Source organism: Poecilia latipinna, unplaced genomic scaffold, assembly GCF_001443285.1.
Source record: "Poecilia latipinna isolate Pla-1442-1.1 unplaced genomic scaffold, P_latipinna-1.0 Scaffold1352, whole genome shotgun sequence".
NCBI classification, from domain to species: domain Eukaryota; kingdom Metazoa; phylum Chordata; class Actinopteri; order Cyprinodontiformes; family Poeciliidae; genus Poecilia; species Poecilia latipinna.
The window spans coordinates 80455-104293 of record NW_015113968.1 but is presented as its reverse complement, the minus strand read 5'-3'; the positions used below and the strand labels follow the sequence as shown (position 1 = coordinate 104293).

General features: G+C 38.9%; 3 protein-coding genes across 9 annotated transcripts; all 3 read right to left on the bottom strand.

Moving 5' to 3' along the window:
* Positions 1-206: 206 nt before the first annotated feature.
* Positions 207-5260, bottom strand: ddost (dolichyl-diphosphooligosaccharide--protein glycosyltransferase subunit (non-catalytic)). 2 transcript variants are annotated; one of them, XM_015056075.1, is made up of 11 exons: positions 4987-5258; positions 4207-4317; positions 4036-4122; positions 3849-3952; positions 3661-3755; positions 3233-3326; positions 1625-1773; positions 1379-1526; positions 1180-1300; positions 974-1080; positions 207-797 (listed from the first exon to the last, which is right to left on the bottom strand). In XM_015056075.1, exons 1-11 carry the CDS (start codon positions 5216-5218, stop codon positions 648-650), a joined length of 1398 nt encoding a protein of 465 aa, XP_014911561.1. In that variant the 5' UTR covers positions 5219-5258; the 3' UTR covers positions 207-647. The 2 variants fall into 2 exon arrangements, with proteins under 2 accessions (XP_014911561.1, XP_014911560.1); XM_015056074.1 differs by having other exon boundaries at positions 3661-3952; positions 4987-5260.
* A 238-nt stretch (positions 5261-5498) lies between these two features.
* Positions 5499-15848, bottom strand: zbtb17 (zinc finger and BTB domain containing 17). Of its 6 annotated transcripts, none has more exons than XM_015056072.1 (16): positions 15656-15748; positions 15446-15540; positions 14440-14690; positions 14122-14310; positions 12235-12555; positions 12073-12156; positions 11386-11639; positions 9949-10091; positions 9573-9873; positions 9397-9484; positions 9100-9216; positions 8846-8966; positions 7855-7985; positions 7485-7745; positions 7304-7393; positions 5499-6649 (listed from the first exon to the last, which is right to left on the bottom strand). In XM_015056072.1, the coding sequence occupies exons 3-16, from the start codon at positions 14642-14644 to the stop codon at positions 6237-6239; spliced, it is 2718 nt and encodes a 905-aa protein (XP_014911558.1). In that variant the 5' UTR covers positions 14645-14690; positions 15446-15540; positions 15656-15748; the 3' UTR covers positions 5499-6236. The 6 variants fall into 6 exon arrangements, with proteins under 6 accessions (XP_014911558.1, XP_014911559.1, XP_014911553.1 ...); XM_015056073.1 differs by having other exon boundaries at positions 15671-15733; XM_015056067.1 differs by lacking the exon at positions 15446-15540 and having other exon boundaries at positions 15656-15848.
* Positions 15849-16557: 709 nt separating this feature from the next.
* Positions 16558-21649, bottom strand: hspb7 (heat shock protein family, member 7 (cardiovascular)). The gene is made up of 3 exons (XM_015056082.1): positions 21154-21649; positions 17579-17703; positions 16558-17503 (listed from the first exon to the last, which is right to left on the bottom strand). Exons 1-3 carry the CDS (start codon positions 21317-21319, stop codon positions 17324-17326), a joined length of 471 nt encoding a protein of 156 aa, XP_014911568.1. The 5' UTR covers positions 21320-21649; the 3' UTR covers positions 16558-17323.
* Between the last annotated feature and the right edge of the window lie 2190 nt (positions 21650-23839).

Below are 23839 nucleotides of genomic sequence, written 5' to 3'. Positions count from 1 at the left end.
AACTGTTTACAACATAACTATGCTTCCAACTTCCTGGCTGATGCATTTCTTCTTTTATAATGAGATGGCAATTTGTAAAGACAACTGGTTTCACTGGATTTGGGTATCATAAAACAGGTGACACAAAAATGTAAAAAGGAGCTCAATGGGTATAGATATTTTTTTGAAAGGCACAGTATGTTCTGTAATAAAAACACAAACTCGTGTCAAGTGGAATGTGGTTATTTTATTTCAAAGAGACCTGCAGCTTTTTCAAAAGTTTTTTTTTTTTCAAAAACAAAAGAATTGTTGGCATTTTCAGTGCACTTTCTGAGAAGAAAGTAGATTAAACTTAAGTGATTTGCAACTGCTTTTTCTTATATTTTAGCCAAATGTGGAGCAACTTTTATACATAAGCGGACTGACTTCACAACAAACGGGGTGGTGGGGGATTTTTAAGTGGATTTTTAAAAAAAAAAAAAAAAAAAAAAAGAAAAACTACTGCATTAAATTGCAGCCAGCACCCCTTAGACACACACACCAGCCATATGTCCTTAACAAAATATGAACAGTCAAAATCTCTAAATGACACCTTTGAGCCATAAGGACATTCAGTTTCAATTCTTCCCCTCGCAATTTAAAATTTCACACTTTTTGTCGTCTTTGCTTTAGTCGGACTTCTCCTTCTCTCTCATGTGCAGGAAGACTACACTGAAGATGAAAAGTCCTGTCATCATGGAGAAGGCGCTGGCGTAGTACGGAAAGGCTGAGGGAATGAAGCGCTCGTACTGAGTGTGCTGCAGGGGCCGGACCGAAACCTGCAGCGGACAAGTAAGAGAATAATTAAATCCTAATCATTTTTTATGGATAAATGGCCAAAATAACCAACAGAAAATTACTTTAAATAAAATCTTTGTTACGTATCCCCTTAAAGCGGAAGCAATCCCAAATAACTTGAGTGTAAACCCAGGTAGGTTAAGTTAATTGAGCTTGCCTGAGTGGATGAGTAGAGATGTGTGTATCCCAGTCGGTTGTAGTCCACCTTGAACTGGAAGACTCCGTACACGTCGGGCAACTTGAACTGAACACTGTATTTACCTCCTTATGAAAAACCATGAAACATACCGGTGAAAATCAACAGAAAATGTGCAGATTTATGGAACAAAAATACATTATATAATGGAATATGTTCTAGTTTACCATTTTTCTTGAGATAAGTTCTGACAAAGGGGTCGATCCTCACAAACTCAAGCTGAATATCGTCGCCGTCGAAGGGGACCCAGCGGCCCTCGGACAACATCTCGATGACGATGCTGTATTCCTGAAAGAAGGTTGTATTCTCATCCACGGCTCCTCACTTATGCCAACCTTAAACTGTACCGATTGCTGTTAAACTCACCACGAGGTCAGTAACTGTGTACGCTGCAGGAGGAGCCGTCTCTCCCACGGGATGATGGGTAACGGCTCCCACTCTAAGCACTCCCGCCTCCTTAAACACCCAGCGGGACAGAGACATGGCCAGCTCCATGTTCCCGGTTTGTTCGTGCCTGGGAAACCCAGACAACAGGAAAGTTGGTTTTTGTTATGTTTTAGACCAAAAATGTAAGTAATGTCCGACAACAAAACAAAAATAACTGATGTGTACCTTTGAGAGCCCGGTCTTGCTTTCTGCACTGCAGAGTTGAAGAAGGCGTCGCTGAAAAAGTCCAGGGAGCCGCTGAAAACCACTCTGGCATTGTTTCTGGCCTGCAGCCCGGCGATCAGCAGGGTGTTCTTCCCCACAGCATGGGGATACTGCAGAGGTAAAAAGCTCCCTTCAACAACCCCATAGCTTCTAACAGAAAATATCAGGCTATCTACAACAAATGACACTCCTCAAATCATTAGCTTTAACCTAAAAGAGAGGCTGATGATGAGAATAAAACAGCAAATAAGGCATATTTTATTAAGTAAAACTGAAATTAAATGTTTTGTTGACTGTTTGTGGGAAGCACTGCGCTGATTGCACCCAGGAAAAGCTTGTCACTGCTAAAGCCAAACATCATATAGTAGACTGAAGAAGAAAATGCTGCCCCTGCAAAAGTGCAACCAGGCTTCATTCCAAGGTGGTGTATGAATGTCCCACACACTGCTGTGATCCTAGTTTGTTAAATTAATACATTTTTAACTGCCAAATGATTCATTTAATCAAGTTTCCAATCCCATAAATGACACCAAACCAGAATCAATAGCAGAATAAGCAGTTTGGCATCAGTAGCATTGCTACAAGACAGAAGGATTTTTTTTGGTTTATGTTCAATGGGGTGTACTAATTTCTCCTTTTGTAGTCGACCAGAACAAAATAAAATAAAAATCTAGTTTTTACTAGTTCAACCTTGTCTAAACAAAGAGCCATGAATACTCTTTGATGCACCCTGTTTAGTGTCTGCCCTTCAACATATACAGGAGTAACAAGAATTAAGACCACAAAGTAGTCATTTTGAAACATCTATAATGCTAATGTAAAAAGTGTTTAGATGACATTTGTTTCCATGGACAAATAAGAGATTAACTGATCCGTTTCTTCTTGGCTGACACCGATTTCAGGTCAAACCTGCCCATACTTTATTTTTCCAAAAAATAAAACACAAAGGAGACAGTCCTGCAAGTTATCCAAAAGAGTCAGCAGACGAGTCCAACAGCAAATCAAGGAATATCAGGATATGCCAATTTCTACACCAAAGCATTCATCATTAACCTTTATCTGAATGTTGCTATCTTCAAAAAATGTAAGTATATGCTTTTTGCTAAAAACTTGGAGTTCTTAGTTTTGAATAATTTAATTCATTTGTGGAAAACAAAATGCTAATTTTTGTTTTTGTGGCAATTTACCTCCTGATCACTGAACTGAGACAATATAATGATTCTGCTCTCTTGCAGACTGACTGGTGCCTCTTTATGCAAAGGTTTCTCTTATATTACATTCTGAAAATATTAAATAACAAATAGTCAAATATTAATTCTACTTATCCAAACAAATCTCAGAAAGCATTACAAGAGATCAGAGCCTGAATATTATGTTTGTGGGAAAATAATCTGCAAAACAATTTGAATCGGACCACAACGTTTAGATGTAGTTTAGATTGTAGGTGATGCAGCTTGGTAATCATATTGGATTTATATATCCAATGATTTTGAGCAAAGTTCAGATTTAAGGAAATGTCTCAATTAAAAATAAAAAAAAATCTGACCAGACAATAAGAGGTGGTGTTACCTGAGAAATGGGTCTGTCAGGGAAATAGGAGTAGGAGGTTGAAGAACCAGTGAGAATGTCGAGGACGAGTGGGTTGTCTGGGTCAGCAACCATGCTGGAATGATACATCACAAGGTTTCCAGTCAGACGTTCATTTAAAGCTTCACATTCCTAAGCAAGAGTCTTGTTTCTTTTTTTAAAAAAAAAAAAGTTATAGTTCCAAATGAATACAAAAACTAACAAATTAGTTACATGTTCAATTAAGTGACAAGTTAGTTACAAGTTTTTTACAAGTGCATTGGGGGAGAGGGAGGAGATAAAAAAAAAAAAAGAAAATCCACCAAAGAAAGGAAAAACTATTCAACCAACAGTCATGCACATTCAAACCCAATTAAAATCATTTCTTTAATTTATAAGCAGACACTACATTTAGATTTTTTTTTACTTACCCAACACCCTTAAATAGAACAGGCTTGCCGGTTGGTTTGCCAACAATCGTGGCAGCTTTAAGCAGGTTCTCTGGGTCGGCAACAATCAGGGTGTGCTGCAAACATGCATGATAGCCAGAAAATAAGAGAGTCGAACCTCGAGATTGGAGCAACGTCAATATAAATATTGTGAAGACCAAACCGTTTACCTCTCCAGGATCAGAAACATCATAGTTGTGGTGGTCAATAACAGCCGTTTTTTCCTCATCAAACTCAATGCCACACTCACTACCCAGCTCCCTCAGAGGGTCCCCTGCATTACAGAAATTAGTGAATAATCTGCATTTCAACAAGTATATATTAATTATAAAGTAAATATTTTATATGTCGACTGACCAATATCTGAACTTGCAGCGACCAGGACGTTGCCTCCACCATCAATGAAGGATGTTATTGTCTCCAAGTTTATATTTCCACCAAAGTCTGCAAAAAGCAACCAGAAAAATAAATGTTACATACCACTTTAAAAAAGTTAACATGAGGTATGAAAAGCCAAGTGAAATTTACCTTCGACTGACGGTGCGAAGATTATTAGATGGTCGTAGAGGAACTGCCCATATTTGATCAAGGACAGAGAGGGGTCATCAGCGGTCTTGAATGCGAGGTCAAATCCACGATCTGGAAAAATGAAACATGTTTGTTTTTCCTTTTTCTGTATTCCTTTGATAAATCAAGGTTAGTGGAGACCTCTGGATCTCCCTGAACCATTATTTTGCAGCTAAAAGCAATCAATGTATAAAAATTCCTCTAAGTAAATACTGTAACACACGTATAACAAGTAGTATTTTTTTCTTTCTTTCTGAATTATCCATTTGTTTTTGGAAATGTTTTAAACATCAACAAAAACAGAGCTGGATTAATTCTGTGCATTTGAATGAAGAACATAAAAATATTTAGTTGATCAGCTGGTATTGATAATTATCTCTTTATGCAATTCATTTTTGGCAGGAAACTGCATAGTAAATTATATGGTTTGTGATATAAATTGAGATTTATCTGTGAGTAAATCTTTTTAGTTGCACTCAGAACATTAACCCTGAACGAGTATGTCTGAGTTTAGTTATATTACATATTTTACCGAAATTTAATAGTGTTTTTGAGGAATTTGGTGACAACCAAAACTGGTTTGGCAAAGGTTAGCAGCCATGCTGTGCTGAATGACGGAAGCAGATCTGTCCAAGCATTTTCTAATGGTCTAGGAAACTATTTAAAACCACACACAGTGGGACTAATTCTGATTATGACGCTAAAACTACAAATGTAAAGATATGCCATCGTTTGACTGACCTGCCAGACTGCGGAAGAAGATTGAATGGGTGTCTTTGATGTTGAGGTTGTCCAGCAGCACCAGCGTTTTCCCGTCAGCCTTCGCGCAGTGCAGCATGGAGGCTAACGAAAGCAGCACGAGGACACTGCAGTCCAAAAGCGTCCAGCACCTTGTCGTCTTCATTCCGGTTCGCTTTTTAGATAATAAAGAACCGAACCGGTCCGCCTGCCCGACTGCTGTAAACGCCGCCATTTTGCTACACAAGTCGACGTCAGCGTTAACGGAGGTATACTCAACTTTGACCCCAACATCCAGCCAATCACAGGAAGGAACGCGTCGGGCCAGACAGCCATTCCACCAATGAAGTTAAGTTAGTGTTATTTTTTGGGAATATGGAAAGAAGGAATTTAAATTGCCATATTTATTAAACATTATCTGTTATTGTTGCATCATTTTATAGAAATAAGTTAAAATTGTACATGTTAATCTTGAACTAAGCAAAAAAATAAAATTAAATAATTTTTCATATCAAACAGAAGTGATTCTTTAATGATCCACCAAGTCTGAGCAAGTTTACACATATTTACTACAAATTATTTTTACAAGTGGGAAAATAAACATATCAAATAAAGAGTAAAACACCTTTAAATCAGCTAAAAACTGTCAAAACAACAACTACAGGATTATAAATCTGATATATTAAGACTTCCTTGCAGATATGCAAGCACAGGATTGGTGAAACCTGCTGAAAAGAAAAAAAAATACAAATAAAAAAATAAAACCTTGTATGCTAAAGGCTCTTAAGTCTTCAGTAGACTCATGTTTATTTACCAATCCTAAATGAAGCACTGTACACTGTGTACAGTGAAACACAGTTCATGTTTGAAGAAAAAGATATTTTATCAAAAAAATGGAAAAATATGAGTCTCTAATTATTAGATTCATAGTCTAGCATAGATTGTAAATCTATGTCACACAGTCCTACATTTCAGTCTTAAAATAAACAAACTATACAAACTTGTTTAATCATCTCTGCATTTCTTTACCAAAATGTTGTTGTACAGAGTAAAGCAAATGCATCACTAAAGATTAATTTAGGTTAAAATCAGTTTTATTTAAAATGATTGAATCCAGATTAGTTCTCATTAAACATTGTGTTATAACCTAATGTATAATCAAAAAACATAATATCCTAATTTCCTCTCATATAAATTAGATTTCTAACAAAAGCAACATTTTATACATCGCAGATAAACCTGGTCCACTACCTCTAGTCTTTACTTTTCACATTCTCTTCCTTTTCTTCTTCACCATCCCTCTCATTTGTTTGGTGCTCAGAAGTAGTTTCTTCCACTTCGACCGCCTCCTCCACATGAATGACAGTCTCTGACACTTGCTCTCCATCCATCTCCTCTGATTTCCTTTCTTCTTCTTCCGTACGGAAGATCAGCTCTTCTTCCTGGATGACTTGTTCGGGCGCAGGTTGCCAGGTTGCAGCGGCAGCAGCATCATCATCCCCCTCTCCGGTGGCGGTTGCCGCGGTGTACTGGTAGAAGTCGGAATCTGACTGGAACATGACCAAGGCTTGGGCCGTGTGGATCCGAACATGCTGAGCCAAAGAGGTGGCATCCAGAAATTTATCTCCGCATGAGTCGCAAGCATACAAGATCTGGGTGTTGGGGTCTGAGCGGAAAGAAAATTTGCACTGTGATTTCAAATCGTGTCTCTAATTGTATGTCATTTTGTAAGATCCACTGTTCTCAAGTTTTGTTTTTCAAAATCCATTTTAATAAGACAAGACATGAAATATCACAATTGTCAACCAGTTTTTGTCCTTCAGCTTCCTAAATGTCGTAATTTAAAATAGAATGATGGTAAAATGCAGATTATGGTTCCTTGTTGAAATCTTTAGATATTCGGTTGATGTAGTGTAGGCATGGCAAAACGATTCAAGATTTTCAACATTTTTATGTACTGACAAATTTTTCAAATAATAAATTATTCTAAACAATTATTTTTCCCCTCAAAAGAGCTAATTTATTTATTTATTACCACAAAATGTTTTCATTTTACATCCTGCAAAAATAAGTATTGCATTTATTTTACATTTGCTAGAATATCTTCCAGTAAAACTGGTTGTAAACCAGGCAAACTGTGGAGAAATCACAAGGGTATCAATTCTTTTGCAAGTCACTGTAAGTCTAAGAACATTTTGACTTTTTCTCCACAAAACATGAACCAACTTTGTATGAAAAATCGTAGGATTATGGAATCACAGTTTACATTTTATCCTAAGTTTTTAAAATTTTAAGAGATAAAGAACAGTTCAGATTTTACCTTCTTCTTGCACCTTCTCTGCTGCTTTGGTGATTTCAGCTTTCAAAGCCTCTGTTTCATCTGCAGACACTGAGGCAGCCACCGGGAGGACTGTTAACCAGCACAGGACAAGCGGTTATCTTCATTTCCTGTAAAAGATGGCACCTAACGTCTGAGCCATTGTTCAGAGACAGATACTGACCCGTGAGCTGAGCCACAGCACTTCCTGCCAGGGCCTCGGTCGTGAGGGTGACAATGTCCTCTGTGGTAACGGTGACTATCTTGATCTCGTCCGAAGACCCAGCTTCGGCGCAGTCGTCGGCAACTTCTTCAATGGTTCCCCCCGTCAGCACCAGCCTCTTCATGCCGGCTTTGCCGTGGTGAACGGTCTTAACATGGGAGCGCAGGTTGTCCACCCGGTTAAAGCCGCGGCCGCATTTGTCACAAAGAAACGGTTTTTCACCTGGAACCAGACGGACGAAATTTTACAAGCCAGAACGTTTTCAGAGGAAGTAGCCTACAGATTTCCAGCGTTACTCTAAACTGAGTTTCGTAGCCAAGTTAGTTCTTGCCTGTGTGAATGATGATGTGTTTGGATAAATCCCCCACATTCACAAATGCCTTGTTGCACATCTGGCACTTGTGAGGTCGCACGTTGTCGTGGTGTCGAATGTGATTGGCCAACTGGCTGGACTGCACAAACCTGTTGATGTATTAAGTTGGAGCAGGTCAGTATTCCTGCCACAGGTTGGGCAGAGAGAACATGGCTGTAGACGTCTTGTTGGGGTCAATTTGACCCACTCTTTATTACACAAGATGAATTATTATATCATTAAACATAACTATGCGCCGATACGCTTTTTTCACTTCGATATCGATATCTGCGGTCTAGTATCGGCCAATACATTGGAATACAGAAAAGCTGAATCGACTTAAAATATTTTTCTTTTTTTAAATAGAGACATAAATGGAATGAATTGCAAATTGATTTGCTAACTCTGTACCAGTAGAGCACACTCAAATACAAACTTGGCCAAAAATGTAAAATCGGCTCAACTTTAATTTGCTCAGTCAGTATAATTAGGAGTATAACAGCCAATGTAAAATAAATAAATAAATAAATAAACTGACGAAAGCAACAGGGTGGTCAAACTTGGTCAAACATGTAAGATCTAAACTGCAACAAACCTACTTTCAAATGGTTCAGAAAGTGACATTAGAAATTCTAAATATAATGTAAAATAAACATTAAAGCATGGCGTTGCTCAGAGCACAAAACCCAAAGCTTGAATAGATCTACCCCTACTGTCACCATATCCGATCTAGAATTTTTTTCAATATCTGGACCAATACAGATATTAATATTGGATTGCTGCATCTCTAATTAAACATAGGGATCAGAAAAAACATGTTTACAATCTGCCCTTATGCAGAATATTTCAAGATGTCTTCACTTTTCTGTTCTCTCTTTCACATCTTTCATCTCAGCTCTCCAACCTCAGTGAAATGCAAAATAAATCACGCACAAATGACTTCCACACTGACGTAGGGCTTAAATCTGACCTTTTGCCACAGCGATCACAGACGTAGGGCTTCTCTCCAGTGTGCTGCCGGACATGAGCAATGAGGGAGCTGGCTTGAGTAAAAGCCTTGCCGCACACAAGACAGACGCAGGGCTTTTCTCCTGTAACACATACAACACTGTCTCATGGTGGTGGGAAATAATCAACATTAATTTGGGATTTCTTTGGGGAATAAAGAAAATGAGAAAATGTTGCTGATAAAGCAACAAACAGTCCAGAATGTGACAGGATCACCTGTGTGAATGCGCTCGTGGCGCTGCAGAGCTCCGGGATCACTGAAAGCTCTCTGACAGTGCGAACACACGTACGGTTTCTCACCGCTGTGAACACGCAGGTGTCTTTTCAGATTGCCTAAAAAGCACACACCAAGAGATCAGATGATTCAAAGAAACCAAATAATGGTGCCAACTTTGTTTCAAAATGACATTTTAGAAAACTCAATTCAATTATGAAAAGTGCTGATCTTATGAATACTTCTTTTTTTTAACTTATTTTAAAAATCATTCTTAAAAAAACAATGTCTTTCTATACCTGAAGTGGTGAACTGTTTGCCGCACTCCTTGCACTTCAGGGGCCCGTCTGCAATATGAATCTTTAAGTGAGCTTTCAGATTTCCCACCTGGTTAAAAAAAAACAAAATAAAATAAAATATGCGTTATAAAAAGCTGCAGATGCAATTGTTTCCCTCTGTAATGCAATGCAGTCACCTGGTTGAAGCGTTTGTCACAGTGTGGACACTTGTTGCCTTTCTCCGTGTCATGCGTCTCCAGGTGTCGCATCTTGGCGGTGGGGTCGGAGAAAGCTTTGTCACAGAAGTCGCAGTGGTACGGCTTCTCCCCGCTGTGCACCAGCTGGTGGCGCTTCAGATTCCCCGAAGTGGTGAAAAGCTTGCCACAGACGTCACAGCTGTAGCGCGCTTCACCCGTGTGCCGTTTCCGGTGCAGGTTGAGCAGGCTGACCTGCCGGTAGCTCTTCCCACAAGTGGAGCAGCAGTACGGCTTCAGGGGGCTAAAAGGGTGACAAGAGATATTAAGCTGACTGAGTAGAACTAGGTGGAACAATGTAGGAAAACGTGAACCTCACCTGTGTGTTTTCTCGTGGGCTTTGCAAGCGGCAGGGTCAGAGAAAGCCTTGTTGCAGTCCCGACAGCTGAACGGCTTTTCTCCGGTGTGGATGCGCATGTGTCTTTTGAAATTACCTGTGTGGGTAAATTTCTTCCCGCAGTCCTAAAAGAATAAAAGAAAAGAGCTAACATAAAATAAAAAAAGACATTGAAACTGAATGATACAGTGTGCAAAACTCAATGGAGTTTAAACTAACAATAAGCTTTTTTTTTTTTTTACCCAACATTAAAAATATATATATATATTGATATTCAGGGTGACTCAGTTTCATAGACAACTAAACTTGCAACATTTGCCACATTTTTAGCTGGTATAGGACACAAAAACCTCTGAAGATGACATTGAGTGCAACTTCCTTCTTCACAAAATGTAAACAGAAATAGAGTAGAGTTCAGCAGTTGTACGATTTCTCTTTTGTCTTTGGTAAAAGACCACGAGCCGTTTCAGTCCGTTCTTGCTCCACCCCTCCCCAAATGAACTGAACTTTCCAGCCTGTGAATGCACTCTGACGTCTGCACATAGTTGATAGATCAACATGAAGTAATGCTTGTTTGTAGTCGTAAAATTAGACACTGTTTTCAATGTTTTTAAACAAATAAAATTCTAAAAATAGCTCTCAGTATAAATTCTAGCAGGGTGGGATTACAAAACAATACCCCCAAAACTCTAGCTCTTCTCAATCCGCCATCTGGAACATAACCAACCATCCACATCAAATGTAAAGCCAGTGAAGGAGAACATTAATCAGAAAAGCAGAAAAGACACGCACAGTGGCTCTGGAGGAGTTGGAGAGATCCAAAACTAAAGTGTGAGAATTTATTAACGTAATCATTATTTCTAATGCCCAACACTTCATGGAAGAGCAGCAAGACAAAAGAAAAAAACGAGAGATCCAGTTTGGTGTCAGGTGTTCCAAGACATACATTTAAGAAGGTGCTCTGGTGTAGAATTGCTCAGATTAATGCATATTCGTGTGTTAAAATGGCTCAGTCAAAGTCCAAACTTGAATGCAGCTGGGGATCTGCATCAATACCTGAAAACTGATGCTCACAGATGTTCCTTATCCAATCTGATTGAGCAAACCATAACAGACAAAAAGCCATTAAAGACATGCAGTGCTGTTGACACATCCTGTGAACTGGAAGGCAGTCAGCATTGGCTTGAGTAAGTTGAAAATAAGTGCATGTAAGTTTTTTTTGTTTTTTTTAGATTTTTAGTCATCAAAAAATTTAGGAAACCACAATGTAATTTTCTTCCACATCACAATTACTCACAACTTTGTTTTATACTTCTATCTAAATTCCCAATAAAATACAAAACTTCAAGTTGGACAAATGGTGTTAAGAAAGGCAGACACAGTCAGAACGCCACTTCCTACAAACGCATCACGTCTCACCCCACACTTGTGCGTCACAGAGCTGTACGGCTTCGATTCGGTTCGGCTGCTCATAGATGATGCCTGAGTCGGTCTTCCGTCTTCCTCGTCGTCTCCATCCCCTTGCAGTTCGATGTCGTCTTCTGCCTCTTCGACCTCCTCTCCCTCGCTGGCCTCCCCATCATGTAGTTCCTGTCTGTCAGCTGCCTCTTCGTCCTCCCTCGCCCTTTTCTCCTTTTTTTCCTTTGATGGACTTTCGTCTTCCGAGTCATTTTCTGGAAAGATCGTAACCAAAAGCATGTAAGGCGTTTTGTCTTATAATCAAAAGGCAAAAGGTAAAACAGTTCTATGCTATACGTTGTTGTCCTGAGTTTAGACATGGTTTCTGGAGGTTTCACCAACTCAAACTAAATACTTTTTAAGACCATTATAATAATGACATTTAAGACTAATGTCAAAAAATGTGCATATATAAATGTGCAACGAGAAAATAAAAAACTACATAATACATACAAGATTAAATAGTCCTGCTATTACAAGACCTGTAATTAATGTATTCAAGGCCAACTTATAGTTTTTAAACAAATTTAAGTCACTTTAAGGTCTTAGATTCATCAAGACCTTAAAGTGACTTTTTAACGGCGCATGATTTGAGCTGTAATGCGCCTGGTAAATATCAAAGGAAGCTGGCACAAGCACACAGCTCACCAGGTGAACTCCTACGTCGAGCAGGTTTTCTGATCCTTCTTCCACGCGAGTTCAAGTAGCTGCCTGAAGATCTCGACTGTGGTTCTGCAGATAAATGACCCGGTTTTAAGATTAGCTACGTGCAAATTTGTGGACCTTAAAATCTCATAAAAATGTTTTTACTGGGTGCGTAGTCAGCATCTGAGGGGTCGTCCTGAAATCCTGTCGCGTTCGCCATAGAGCCCTCCTCTTCCTCCTTCACCGACACCGTCTTCTGTGCAGAAACGTGAGAGTTCTTGGGGGGTCTTCCCCGGCCCAGGTGCTTTCTGATGGGATTCGGCTGAGAAGAGGTTTGTTGCAGATCAGCAGAAGTGTCTCCGTTCACATCCTCACTCTGTGGGTTCTTGAGATCTTCTGTCGGTGTGACAGAAGGAAACTCCTCTGCTTGTGCTGCAACTTCTGACGGCTGATTTTCTTTCTGTTCGCTTCCATCTGCCTTTTCGCCTGGTTTGTTAAGAAATATATCAGACCAGATGTCTTACGGTATAAGGATATGATGGAAAATCAAAGATTGAAATTTAAGCCACAGACTGTAAGATGACCTGATGTAAAGACAAAAATGTACACGTATTTGTACCTTTACACTTACAGATTAAACAGATGTAGTGAATACAAAATGCAGTTTTCAAATACTGCTTCTACTGTTAAAAGAAAAAAGCCATGCACCAAATCCTGCCCCCTTGTGTAAAAGTAATTACCCCTTGTTGTGCCGCACTGAGCAGCAACAATGGCGATAACCGGCATCAGTGTGAACCAACTGTTCTTTACAGCACGTTTTTAATTCAACAGAATTTGAGGGATTACAGGAATGAATGTCTGACTCTTCCAGACTTTGAGTAGGCCAAAGCCCAGATGTTTTTGAGACTTGGCTTTAAGGCCACTTAAAGCCAAGTGGTCTTGAGCTCAAAACCGAACATTCACCTATTATTTCTATTGTATTCCCTGTATTGATTTATTTTTTTTTCCTTCATCCATATTTGTTTACTCTGTTAGCTCAGTTATTTATTTTTTCTGACTGATCCGTCTTGTCATGTTTTACTCTTAGTCTGCTCTTGGTTTTATTCTTTGTGATAGTTAAAGTTAGAATCATTTCCTGGTTCCTCTGCATGTCCTCCCTTGCTGCCTTGTCAGTCTATCATTTACTCCTCTTCCCCAGCTGCTAGTCATTTACATCATTAAGCCTCACTGACTCCCTTCCTAGCTCTAGTCAGTTTCCCTCTTGGTTCCTCTTTGCCTCTCCTTTGTCCAACTCACTGGTCTCTCCTCACACCTGCAACCCATTAGCAAATCAGCCCAGGCCTTTCTTTCCACAAGTCACCCTTACAGTATTTAAATCCTTCTCCTGCTCACACTCCTTGCTGGTTCCTCCTGTTAAATCCTGTTTATCCTGCTTAGTTCTGTTACCTCCCTGTTGTTCCAGTTAATGTAGTTCTGCTCCAATGTAGAGCAGAACTACATTACTTACTAAATTACAACTGACAAATGTTGTAAGTGTTGTAAGTTAAGTTGAAACTTACAACTTTTGTTGAAAGCTTTTTTCATTAAAGCTTTCAACATGATCGAAGTTCCAACTCTCTTCTGCATTTTGGTTCATCAACAAACTCGCTCTTCATGACAACAGGATTTTCTGGTACAGAGCAAAATTCAGGGTTCCATCTATTAAACCAAGTCATCTGATGTACAATATATCAAATGGAACTGTTACTGCAATTGGTATACATCGCATTGTTGTTTATCATGATAAATTTCCTATAACAAACTGTCCGTATTGTTAGTTTTACTACTTTCTCCACTGTCTGTTCAACAAAAGCGTCAAATATCAACACAATTGAAAATTTGACTAAATGCAGATATTTTGTGCCGTTTAGTGATACAAACTTCTTTATATAACTGCCTTAAAGAAGTGCACCACCCCAATACTCAGCGTTAGCTTTAAAGCTCATATTGTGCAGCCTTAATCTGATTATTCTCAGCTTCTCAACACACACAAACATTCAAATACTTAAAGACCTGTTTGATCGTCAGGAAGATCCAGAGTTATGATGGATGGAGGTTGATTTGACATCGACTGATACGCAGAACAAGCATTTATGATTTCCTGCATCTGCAGGAAGTGGGCAACAGACAGCACGTCCTCAATATTGTTGGGATTTAAGCACAGTTTGGAGGTGTACATAAAGTCCAGGACTTGACCCAAGCCTGCAGTAGGAAAAAAAAAACACACACACATAGAGAAATACAAGATTTGGTTAGGAACCGATGACAAACAAGCAGCCGTAGTTGCTTCTAAAATAGTCAGAAAGTTTCCACATCACAACCGGATCCTACCAGCGGCATTGCTGATGTCCAAATGCACCACGTCCTTCTGGTCCAGGAAAAGGGTTCGGAAGTAGACGCTGCATGCTGCCAGCACGGCTTTGTGGGCCTTGAAGTCCACGCCGTCCACCACGAAGGTGCAGTCACAAAGCAGCCCCTGCTTACGCTGCCGGTTGAGCTGCTCCAGAACCTCCCCGCTGTGCCACGGGAACTCCATTGCTGTCAGGGTCAAAGGGCGAAGGCAGAGCTCAGCAGCTGTGTATCTGAAGTAACAAAAGAAAGGCTTAAGTTTCTTCATTTTAACTGAAATTGTTTCAATTAATGTGAATTGATCACCCTGTACGAGTCTATATGTATGTAAGAAAAAAAAAAACCTGAATGGTATAAATTTGAAAAAAAAAACACAATAAATACAATTATATAGTAAATATTTCTAAAGCAAAAAATACAAGTAAAAAAGACAAGTTTAACAAATGATTGAAAATAGGGAAATAAAACATTTACATCTAAGTGTATATACTAAAAAGAAAAGAAAATGTAACCTAAAGAATGCAGGTAAACAAGTCAAAATTAATTGACTAAATAAATTTTACATTGGGAATCATTTAAACAGCCAACAGAGGAGCAAAAACGATTGTTGATCAATCATTGCTCTGAACGCTTTGTAGTAACTCTAGTCATAATTCATAACACACAATTACTGGAATGAATACAGGTTTTCTTCAGTTTTTTTTTTTTATGATAGTGAAAGTTTTAATAAACAATAACTGTAATGCTGGCTGTAATAACAATTACAGCCAACAAAAGCATAGAGCGTAATGTGAGAAATACAAGCCAAAACACCAGTGGCAATACACTAAAGTTCAACTTTTGTCCTGGTGGTTAAGCACACGCTTACAGACATAAACATGAATACAGTACATTAAAGTAAACAGTTTAGGTTTGACAGTGCAACGCATCGATTACAATTCCTCCATCCTAGCAGCTTTGCTATCAGGGATTAATTTAGCGTGCCTACATGCATGTGTAGAGAAGGAACAAGATGTCGGAGCGGAGAGTCAGGCCTGTCCTCCTGTCTTGTTGTTTTCACGGCTAGCTCCGTCTCTAAGCCCTCTTTCAGCGCCATTATTACATGAGAAAAAAAATCCATAATTACCTATTTGTTACGACTGCTTTACTTCGGCTTCACAGTAGTAATTTACGTGGTAGTGTTTGGTTTCTAACTCACGAGAAAAAAACGAACCCAATCGAGTTTTTCGGTGATCGATCCTTTCTTGCGTAGTACATCCGCCGCCATCTTCTTCTCTCTGATCGATTGATAGGGACCAACCGGATGTGCCAGACGAGCAGGCGCAGTAGGAGCATTTGTTAGGCAAACAATAACCACAAGATGGCGCAAAATGATTCGTAAATTATTAATAAAATCAGTCATGTATATACAACCCAACAAGTCTAATCCCTACCTCCTGAGCCACTGTTGCTCTGAATTAATTCTGTGTAATTTTATAACGATTTTTCCAAACAATTTCGTGCTAAATCATGCTACTGCAATAAAAAAAAAAAAAAAAAAAAAAAAAAAAAAACTATTTTAATATTTGTTTTTGTTGGCAATAAGCTTGGAGGGTGCTATGCAACAAATACATTTTTAACACTTTCACTTTGAATAGTTTATTTGAATTTCATCACAACATGACTAGAGGGTTCATGATGAAAGCAGTTACTAAATCATTATTCAGTTTCAGATCGATTTTGCCAATAGCCGGCCTTGTGGTTGTCACTTTCCTCTTGTGAACTAGGAAATACTCCAACCAGTTGTATGTTTAACTGTACCAGGCAGTCTGTAATAAATTGGATGGAGAAGAGAATCATGTGGTGTTGATAATAAGCTTTAGCTCTGGGGCAATTGTTTTCTGACTCCACCCAAATGAAAATCAACATATTTACTGAGCTGAAATGAAAAATTTGTAAATATGTCCTAAAATAGAGCGTGAAGAAACATAATAATGACTCTTATGTTGCTTAATTTTTAAAATAAATACATCATAAAATAAAATTTGTTAAATTTTTTTTAATTTTTTTGGTGGTATATTCTGTAAAAAAAAAAAAAGAAGAAAAGCAAAACAGAAATTTGTATTTATTTGTAGTCATGTTTATTGCAAGTTTTGTCACACAAAAAAATACAATAAATTAGTATAGATGACATATCAGAATTAGTATTGTTTGAAATGAGAGACTGATTTGAGGCATGTGTGATGGGATCAAGGCTGTGCCCTGCTGTGTGAAGATGGGGTGATTGTTAACACATCACCATTTAGATTATTCTTGTTTATATTTAAGGATCAACTGACCATCTGGATATGAAATTTGAAGGTGCTACGAATGCCCCAGTGATCAGAGAAGTAGTTGTTAAAGCAATCAAAAACTAGGTCATGACATCAGTTTCTCTTTTTGTATCAATCATCCGGTATGCTGAGGTGTGTAACTGTGCTGTGTTTTTACACGGTGTGTGAAAGTTGCAGTTCTCTTTTTTAGCAATGTTTGGACAGATTAGCTTATGACAAAGTTGTGTCTGCTACAATATTCGTTTTCCATGGACTCATGTCTTCTGATGTCACTGAAACAAACGGCCAATATGTACCTGTGTGGCAGGGATATAAAGTATTAAAAGAATTGTTGAATTATGTTTGTGAGTCAGTGAAATTATGCAATAATTAATCTCCTGGCACCTGCAAGTTTATGTACGTGCTCCTTTTGTTTCAACCTGTATGTAGGAACAGGTAATTTGACTTTTTTGTGGCTATATATGACAAATCATATCCTCAACCACTGAAGGTACATTTGTTAGCTCTAAAAACACAAAAAGTGGTGAGTTTGTGCTGAGGAAGTCGGTCTGTCTCTAGATTTTGATCTCGGTGCGGAAGGTCTGTGCGAGCTCGTGTTTAGCCGGCTGTCTACGCGCCCGGACCGTCAGAGTCCCCTCAGGGCCCAGGGACGACGTCACCGAGGTCGGGTCCACATCTTCAGGGAGCTGGCACTTGTGGGTGAAAGTGTTCATGACTGAACCATCTTGGGCCAACTGCAGACAGATATCGGATGTTATGGAGGACCAACGCTTCTGTTTCTCACACTAAAAATCCAACACACTGTGCACCTTTTCCGCACGGACTTCTATCTGATTGTTGGATGTTGTTACGATCACATCCTCTGGAGAGAAGTCTCGGACGTCGACTGTAAACTGATACGAATCGTCAATAGTTTTGATATTTCCAGCCCCACCTGAAAACACCAGACAAAAAGCAGAAATTATGTTTGGTTAAAAGAAAGTACAGTTAAATATGTTAGCAGGTATTGGTGCCATTGGGGAAAAAAGTGCCATGTGAAGGAATAACTGTTTTTAATGAAGTCGCCATCTGCATTATTCGTAGGCACCACTAATAATTCTTATAGCAAAAATTTTAGTCTTTCTTGGAACTTAAAGAAAAATCACGTTCTGTTACCATGCACTATTGATATGACATAACATAGCATAGCTTCTGGTCTATATGCTTGATCAGGAACATTTAGTTTTATTGAAACCATAAACTGTGCCAGATGATGAAGGAGGTAAAATAAAACCCTCCTTTGACAACTCAGCCAAATCTTCCTATAAAACTCATCATCTACATTGCAGCTTGTTGAGCTTTTCTCCTCCCAACAGATGAATTTGACATTAAACAATTAGTATCAGGGAAGAAGCCTCCTTTCCACTTTTAAGTATATTTTTGGAGCTGTGAAGCTGTGGGCCGTGGGAATACCAGGCCGTGGGAAATCTGTGTGGTGAGCAGAGCAGAAGAGAGCAACCATCGCAAAGGATCGACAGCAATTATTATGCCACCCAGTTCTGTCCCTGGTTTAACGCACCTGGATCATTAGAAGGCCTAAGAAAAACATTGACAGGCTGAACTAAAACACGCAGGATGCCGTCCCTCGAGAACTACGTTTTCTGTGAATATTTCAAACAGCTGTGACATTGGAACAAAAAGTGTTTTTTTTTGTCCTTGTTTGTGCACACAGATCAAAAATAGCCATTAACTGCACCCTGGATGAGCCCCTTTATCAAAATCCATGATCTAGCAAAATCCAGACAATCAACTCATTTCTACGACAGGATATAATGCGGTCCACTGCTGCACAAAGCATATAAAGCATATATCTGACTACATATGCCTAGGAGCAATAAAAAAAACTGTTCAGAGTGCAGTGCAGAGATTTCTTTTAATTAGGTACTTGAGCACCTCCCCATGTAGCCTCCAACTGCCCCTATAACCAGTATTAAAAGCCACCACTTAACATGATCTTAAAAGTAAAGGTAAAGGTCATTTTATTTGTATAGCCCATTTTCAGCTACAAGGCAATACAAAATACTTGCTGATTAAAGCAACAAGCTGGTGTCAATCAGCTGAATGATAAGAGTTGCTGGAAAGTTCAGCCGAACATAAATGAGGCATAAATCAGCTGCCAACTAGGTGGATTCAACTCCCTGTTCCCTCCGTCTTTACCTTACAGACACCATGGCAGTGTTCAACAATGGCTCATCTTCCCAATATTGATCTGTCAAAGTGGTATAGACGTTTTCCTGCACATGCACTGCTTTTGTCTGTCTAAAAGAAGCTTGTAGAGAAAACAATAGGAGCAAAAATAAATCTGTAGAGGAGAAAGGATTGTCAGAACCAGGTTTCAGGATTTGTCACAATACATGCTCTGTGTTGTTTATCTTTATGAACTCATCTACTAAACACTAAAAGCTGGTTTGTTTTAGTAGAAAATAATTTTTCCTGTCTGGCATATCCAGTTTGTTTAGTGAATCCAGAAACCAACAGGATTCTGGGTTCACTAAAGTACTGTATCACGACTGTCAGTGTCAGTGTGTGCACTCTGACTGCACATGTTAGTTTCAGTATGTGACATCATTTTGACTCTCTGTATGTATGCGTGGTGTGTGTGTGTGTGTGTGTGTGTGTGTGTGTGTGTGTGTGTAGACTCTGATCACCCAGCAACCATTTGCTCATTCCTTATGCAGGCGTCATCCCAGATACTCGGCATGTGAAGTCACACAGTCAGGAGTCTGTCCAGAACTGCTGCTTTCAGACGCCTTGCAAGTAGAGCTACCTCAAATGTTTCTCCACTGCATTGGGTTTCATGTGACGGTCCAACGTAAAGTAGAGCATACACGCGAAGTGGAAGAAAAATTATTTGTGGTTTTCTAATAATAATTTAAAAAAAACCATTGTGTGATTTTGTATTCATCCATTCTGATGCAATACTTTGTAGAACCACCTTATGCTGCAATTACTGTAGCAAAAACTTAGGGAATGTCTCTACCATTAATACATAGAATTAATGCCTATTCTGTCTTTAAAAAAAAAGTAGCTCAAACTAAGTCAGATTAGGCAACGCACATCAGAAAAGACTTGCCAGACATTCACAACCGGATTTTGGGTCTAGGTTTTTAGACCTAAGATCCACCACATTAATGTACTTTAATCTAAACAACCTTAATATAGCTGTGTCTGCATGTTTTGAGTCTTCATCATCCTGGGAGGTAAACCTCCACCCCAGTGTCAAGTCTTATGCAGCCTCACAGTGACTTTTGCTCAGCATTGTCCTGCATTTGGCTCCATTCAGCCTCCGAAAGGAGTGATCAAGTTGAAAAGCTTTCCTGTCTCTGCTGAAGACAAACATCCTCACAACATGATGCTGCCACCATCACATAGAGTAGAATAGAAGAATAGACATTTCTTTATTGTCCCAAAGTGGGGAAATTTCTGTGCAACAGCAGCAAAAACGACAACACATCAAATAGACTCACACAAAGATAGAATATTTTAAAAAAAAAAACAGAATAAAAATATCGTACATTAAGGGCAAAATATCACCTTGGAGATGGTATGCCTCAGGTCAGGCAGAAGTTTTGCATGTAGGAAAAGTAGATATTATTTTACTCTAATCACTTCCCCAACTTCATTTCTGACCCAAGTGCTGTGTTCCTTTGTCTTCATGTTGTTGCTTGTTCACTTATGTTATCATGGCTTTTCAATCTGAAAAGTCACACTGGGTCTTTTTTCAAAGGGAATCAGGAAACATTTGTCCTTCCACTTTACATTTATGCTGTACTTAATCCTAAAGACCCTTCACTCTTTCAAGTTCAAGATGTTTGAATCTTTAGGCCCTTTATATCATCATGTCGTGTGTACCCATCCTATGACATGGAGTAGGTGTAGGGTTTCAAACAATCCTACTGTGACCTTGGACCTATAGAGGACACCATCCCGTGGTGTGAGTTTATTTAAAGTTCCCATGTCGGATTTTGACACTTGTACTCTGTATATGCAGCAACACCCCACCTGGAGGTATTGCTGAGTCCAAGAACAAACAGCACACTTTAAAAGTGAAACGCTTCATGACCTTACTCTATACTTCAGCCAGAAAAGTGCAGGAAAAACTGCACTTCTGCATTTGTTTTGTTTGCATCAGCTGCATCTTTTCTGCTGTCTCCCATACGAAAGATTTTGTTCACTCACATCAATCACATCAAACTCCCTCTTTACTCAGACCCCTTTACTTACATGTTTTATCACCTGTTTGGAAGAAAAATAAATCACTTTTTCACAGATCCAGTTGCACTTTTCTAAACTTTTTTTGCTGACAAAATGAGCTCTAAGGGTGTAAAGTTTCCTCCCAACTTACTGGAAAATCCCAAGGCGTCACTCCCAGGCCTCATGAAGGATCCAAAATCCTCGGCAAACAGCCCCCGGCTCTTCTCCATGTAAGGGTTGCAAGAGGACGAGGTCGAGGACGAGGTCTGGTGGAAACTGCGCTCCGATCGATAGGCAGAGGAGTTGGTCACACTCATGGATGGTCGCAAGTGCTGGATAAGGCAGAGGAGGAGAGCAGAAGGAGGCGGAGAGAAGTGGATCGCTCCTGGAGCAGCTCTGGATATTTAAAATAAATCACACAACTCTTTTTGTTCTCCTGAATGATTTCCTTTTATGTCTGTTTTTTTTTCTTCTTTAGGACTTGTCCTGCTCTCCGACAGCAGAGTACTCCTGGACATTATATAGTCACGCATGCTGGGGAGGTGGCACATGTGTCACAGCTCATTTGGAAAAGGCTAATATTGTTCTATTTTTATCGTGAGACGCACAGAGGGATGAAGAGGAGAGTCTGTGGTTGGAAAAGTTTTGCGTGATGAAGGGCCTGAGGTTGAGAGAGAGAGAGAGAGAGAGAGAGATTTGTAGAGAGAGTTAGGGAATGAGCAGAGGGGGGCAGAGGGGCACAACAGTTGTCATTCCAGGCACATCATCCCTAAAATAGCTTCTCTGTCCACTCTCTGACTCTCACTGCACCCCATCACTTCTTCTGTCTGGATCTTCAGCTTTCTTAAAATTCAGCCCCACATCTTTGACCTGAAACCGGATCCGAGACTGCTCTGCCATCAAATGACTTGCAGTCCGGTGTTTTTTACAGGGTGGTGTGATCTCATTAGAGAGGGTTTATTTAATCTCTCTGATCACTTGTTAATCATCTGTTTATTCGTTTTCGTCTCGAGTGTAACGAACACACAACGTTGAAGATGCTATCCAGCAGTGAATCTTTTTTCACTTACAGAAAAAACTGTATCTTTCGTGAAATGCAATATTTTTTAAAAGTGCCGTTTTTAGATGTTTGTATCAATTTAATTTGTTCTGTCAAGCTTTGTTCAGATCCACAAGAGGGACAAAAACAACGACTAGGGTTGGGCGATATGGACTTAAAGTTTTATCACAATATTTTGACGTACTATTGTGCTAATGATAAAAGTGATGATAAAATCTATGTGTTACTTACTTTTTTAGGTAAATGTATGACTGAGACTGCATGATACATCAAACACAAATACTGCACTCCAAAACATCCATTTGCAATATGTTTTTTCAGGACACCAGCCACGTCAATAAGCGTGATTTAAATCACTAAAATTTCTTGCATATCATATTTTCAAATTCATTTGTATGTAATAATACTTTCATCGAAGAAACAGTGGAAAAAAAATACTAAAGCTAGCAATCACAACAATATAGACAGCATGTTTTTTTTTTTTTTAAAAACATCATTAGTGGGAATTTATTGTAAAAAACATAAATCAAAACTCTCACTACGATAAGAATTTTTTTTACAATAAATGATACGATGAATACCCATCCCTAACAAAAACCCTAAAACACAACTGGTAGACCAATACAAATGAAAACATAAAAAAAACAATAAAAGATGTCCAATAAACTTCCAAGTTTCTTTCAAAGACTGAATCGATTGGAGCACTGAGGGCTAAGAGGCTCTGGTATTTGGGGCTGCAGTGTTTATACAATAGTCGTCAAGTATGAAGTTAACAATCTAGCATTGATTTATACGCCATAGGTTAATGTTATTACTATTATTTTAAAGCACTATGGTAGACAGCATCCAGCAGGTTCAGAAAGAATCGTTCATGCAAATAAAATCCCCGTAATCAAACGTGGGGAAGAAGAAGTTTTCTGGCAATGAAAGATGAAGCAGATCTGTTCCCAACAATAAGAGACTTTGTTTACGTTTCTGTAAAATATGGTTTATTTGAGAAATGAAAAAGAGATTTTTAGAATTTAATGCGACGATCTTATTCAAACTCTACACAATATCTGATGGTAGTCAAAACAGATGGTGAGCTTTCTGGCTTTTAAAAAGCATACTGAAAAAAAGTAAACTGTTTATTTTGCTTTGTGCATATTTGGGTTGATAAAATTATAAGAGGCAAAAATATGGAGGACATCCATATTATGACAAACACCATAGAGTTAAACACTATACTTGTAACAGATTTCAACAGATCTTCTGAGGCAAATCAAGTTCAATTCCAGATGAATGGAACTAGATGTTATCATAAATATAAATGCAAAAACTTCACAGCGCTCTGCATGCAGTATGTTTTGAAATTGCATCTTCCTGTCTCTGCTAGGAAGAAGTCATTGAATAATGATGAGCTTAAAACCTTCAACCGGCATCTTTACGAGGCCTTTAGCTTTTGTTCTGTGTGTGAATTCACACCTTTCACACTAAAAACATGTCAGTTTCTAGGACATAGAAACTGCCTCACCAAACAGCATAATGGCTGGTCATTGAAACTGCAGTCAAACTTGAATATATTTTACTTAAATAAAACTTTCAGACATCTAAAAGTTGTACCTATTGTACTTGTAAAGTAAAACCATAAAAAAATATATTTTAATTGGTCCAAAGGCCAGCACATATCATCATAAGAAATTTATTTAGTGTTCCCTCAGTATAGGATCAGCTCTACAGGGGCGCTGGCCCCCGATACGACCTCTGGCTCGAACCTCTCATGCTTCCTGATGTCATG

Excerpts from the sequence above, each read along its gene's own strand:
- hspb7 (XM_015056082.1), bottom strand. The coding sequence starts at position 21,319 with ATGAGTGTGACCAACTCCTCTGCCTATCGATCGGAGCGCAGTTTCCAC. Across the intron at positions 17,704-21,153 it reads TGACGCCTTGGGATTTTCCA|GTGGGGCTGGAAATATCAAA; the intron begins GTAAGTTGGGAG and ends TGGTGTTTTCAG. Across the intron at positions 17,504-17,578 it reads TAGAAGTCCGTGCGGAAAAG|TTGGCCCAAGATGGTTCAGT; the intron begins GTGCACAGTGTG and ends ATCTGTCTGCAG.
- ddost (XM_015056074.1), bottom strand. The coding sequence starts at position 5,218 with ATGGCGGCGTTTACAGCAGTCGGGCAGGCGGACCGGTTCGGTTCTTTA. Across the intron at positions 4,123-4,206 it reads CTTCGCACCGTCAGTCGAAG|ACTTTGGTGGAAATATAAAC; the intron begins GTAAATTTCACT and ends TGCTTTTTGCAG. Across the intron at positions 1,527-1,624 it reads GCAAGACCGGGCTCTCAAAG|GCACGAACAAACCGGGAACA; the intron begins GTACACATCAGT and ends TGGGTTTCCCAG.
- zbtb17 (XM_015056067.1), bottom strand. The coding sequence starts at position 15,792 with ATGCTCCTACTGCGCCTGCTCGTCTGGCACATCCGGTTGGTCCCTATC. Across the intron at positions 10,092-11,385 it reads CTGTGACGCACAAGTGTGGG|GACTGCGGGAAGAAATTTAC; the intron begins GTGAGACGTGAT and ends TTATTCTTTTAG. Across the intron at positions 7,746-7,854 it reads ACACATCATCATTCACACAG|GTGAAAAACCGTTTCTTTGT; the intron begins GCAAGAACTAAC and ends GTCTGGTTCCAG.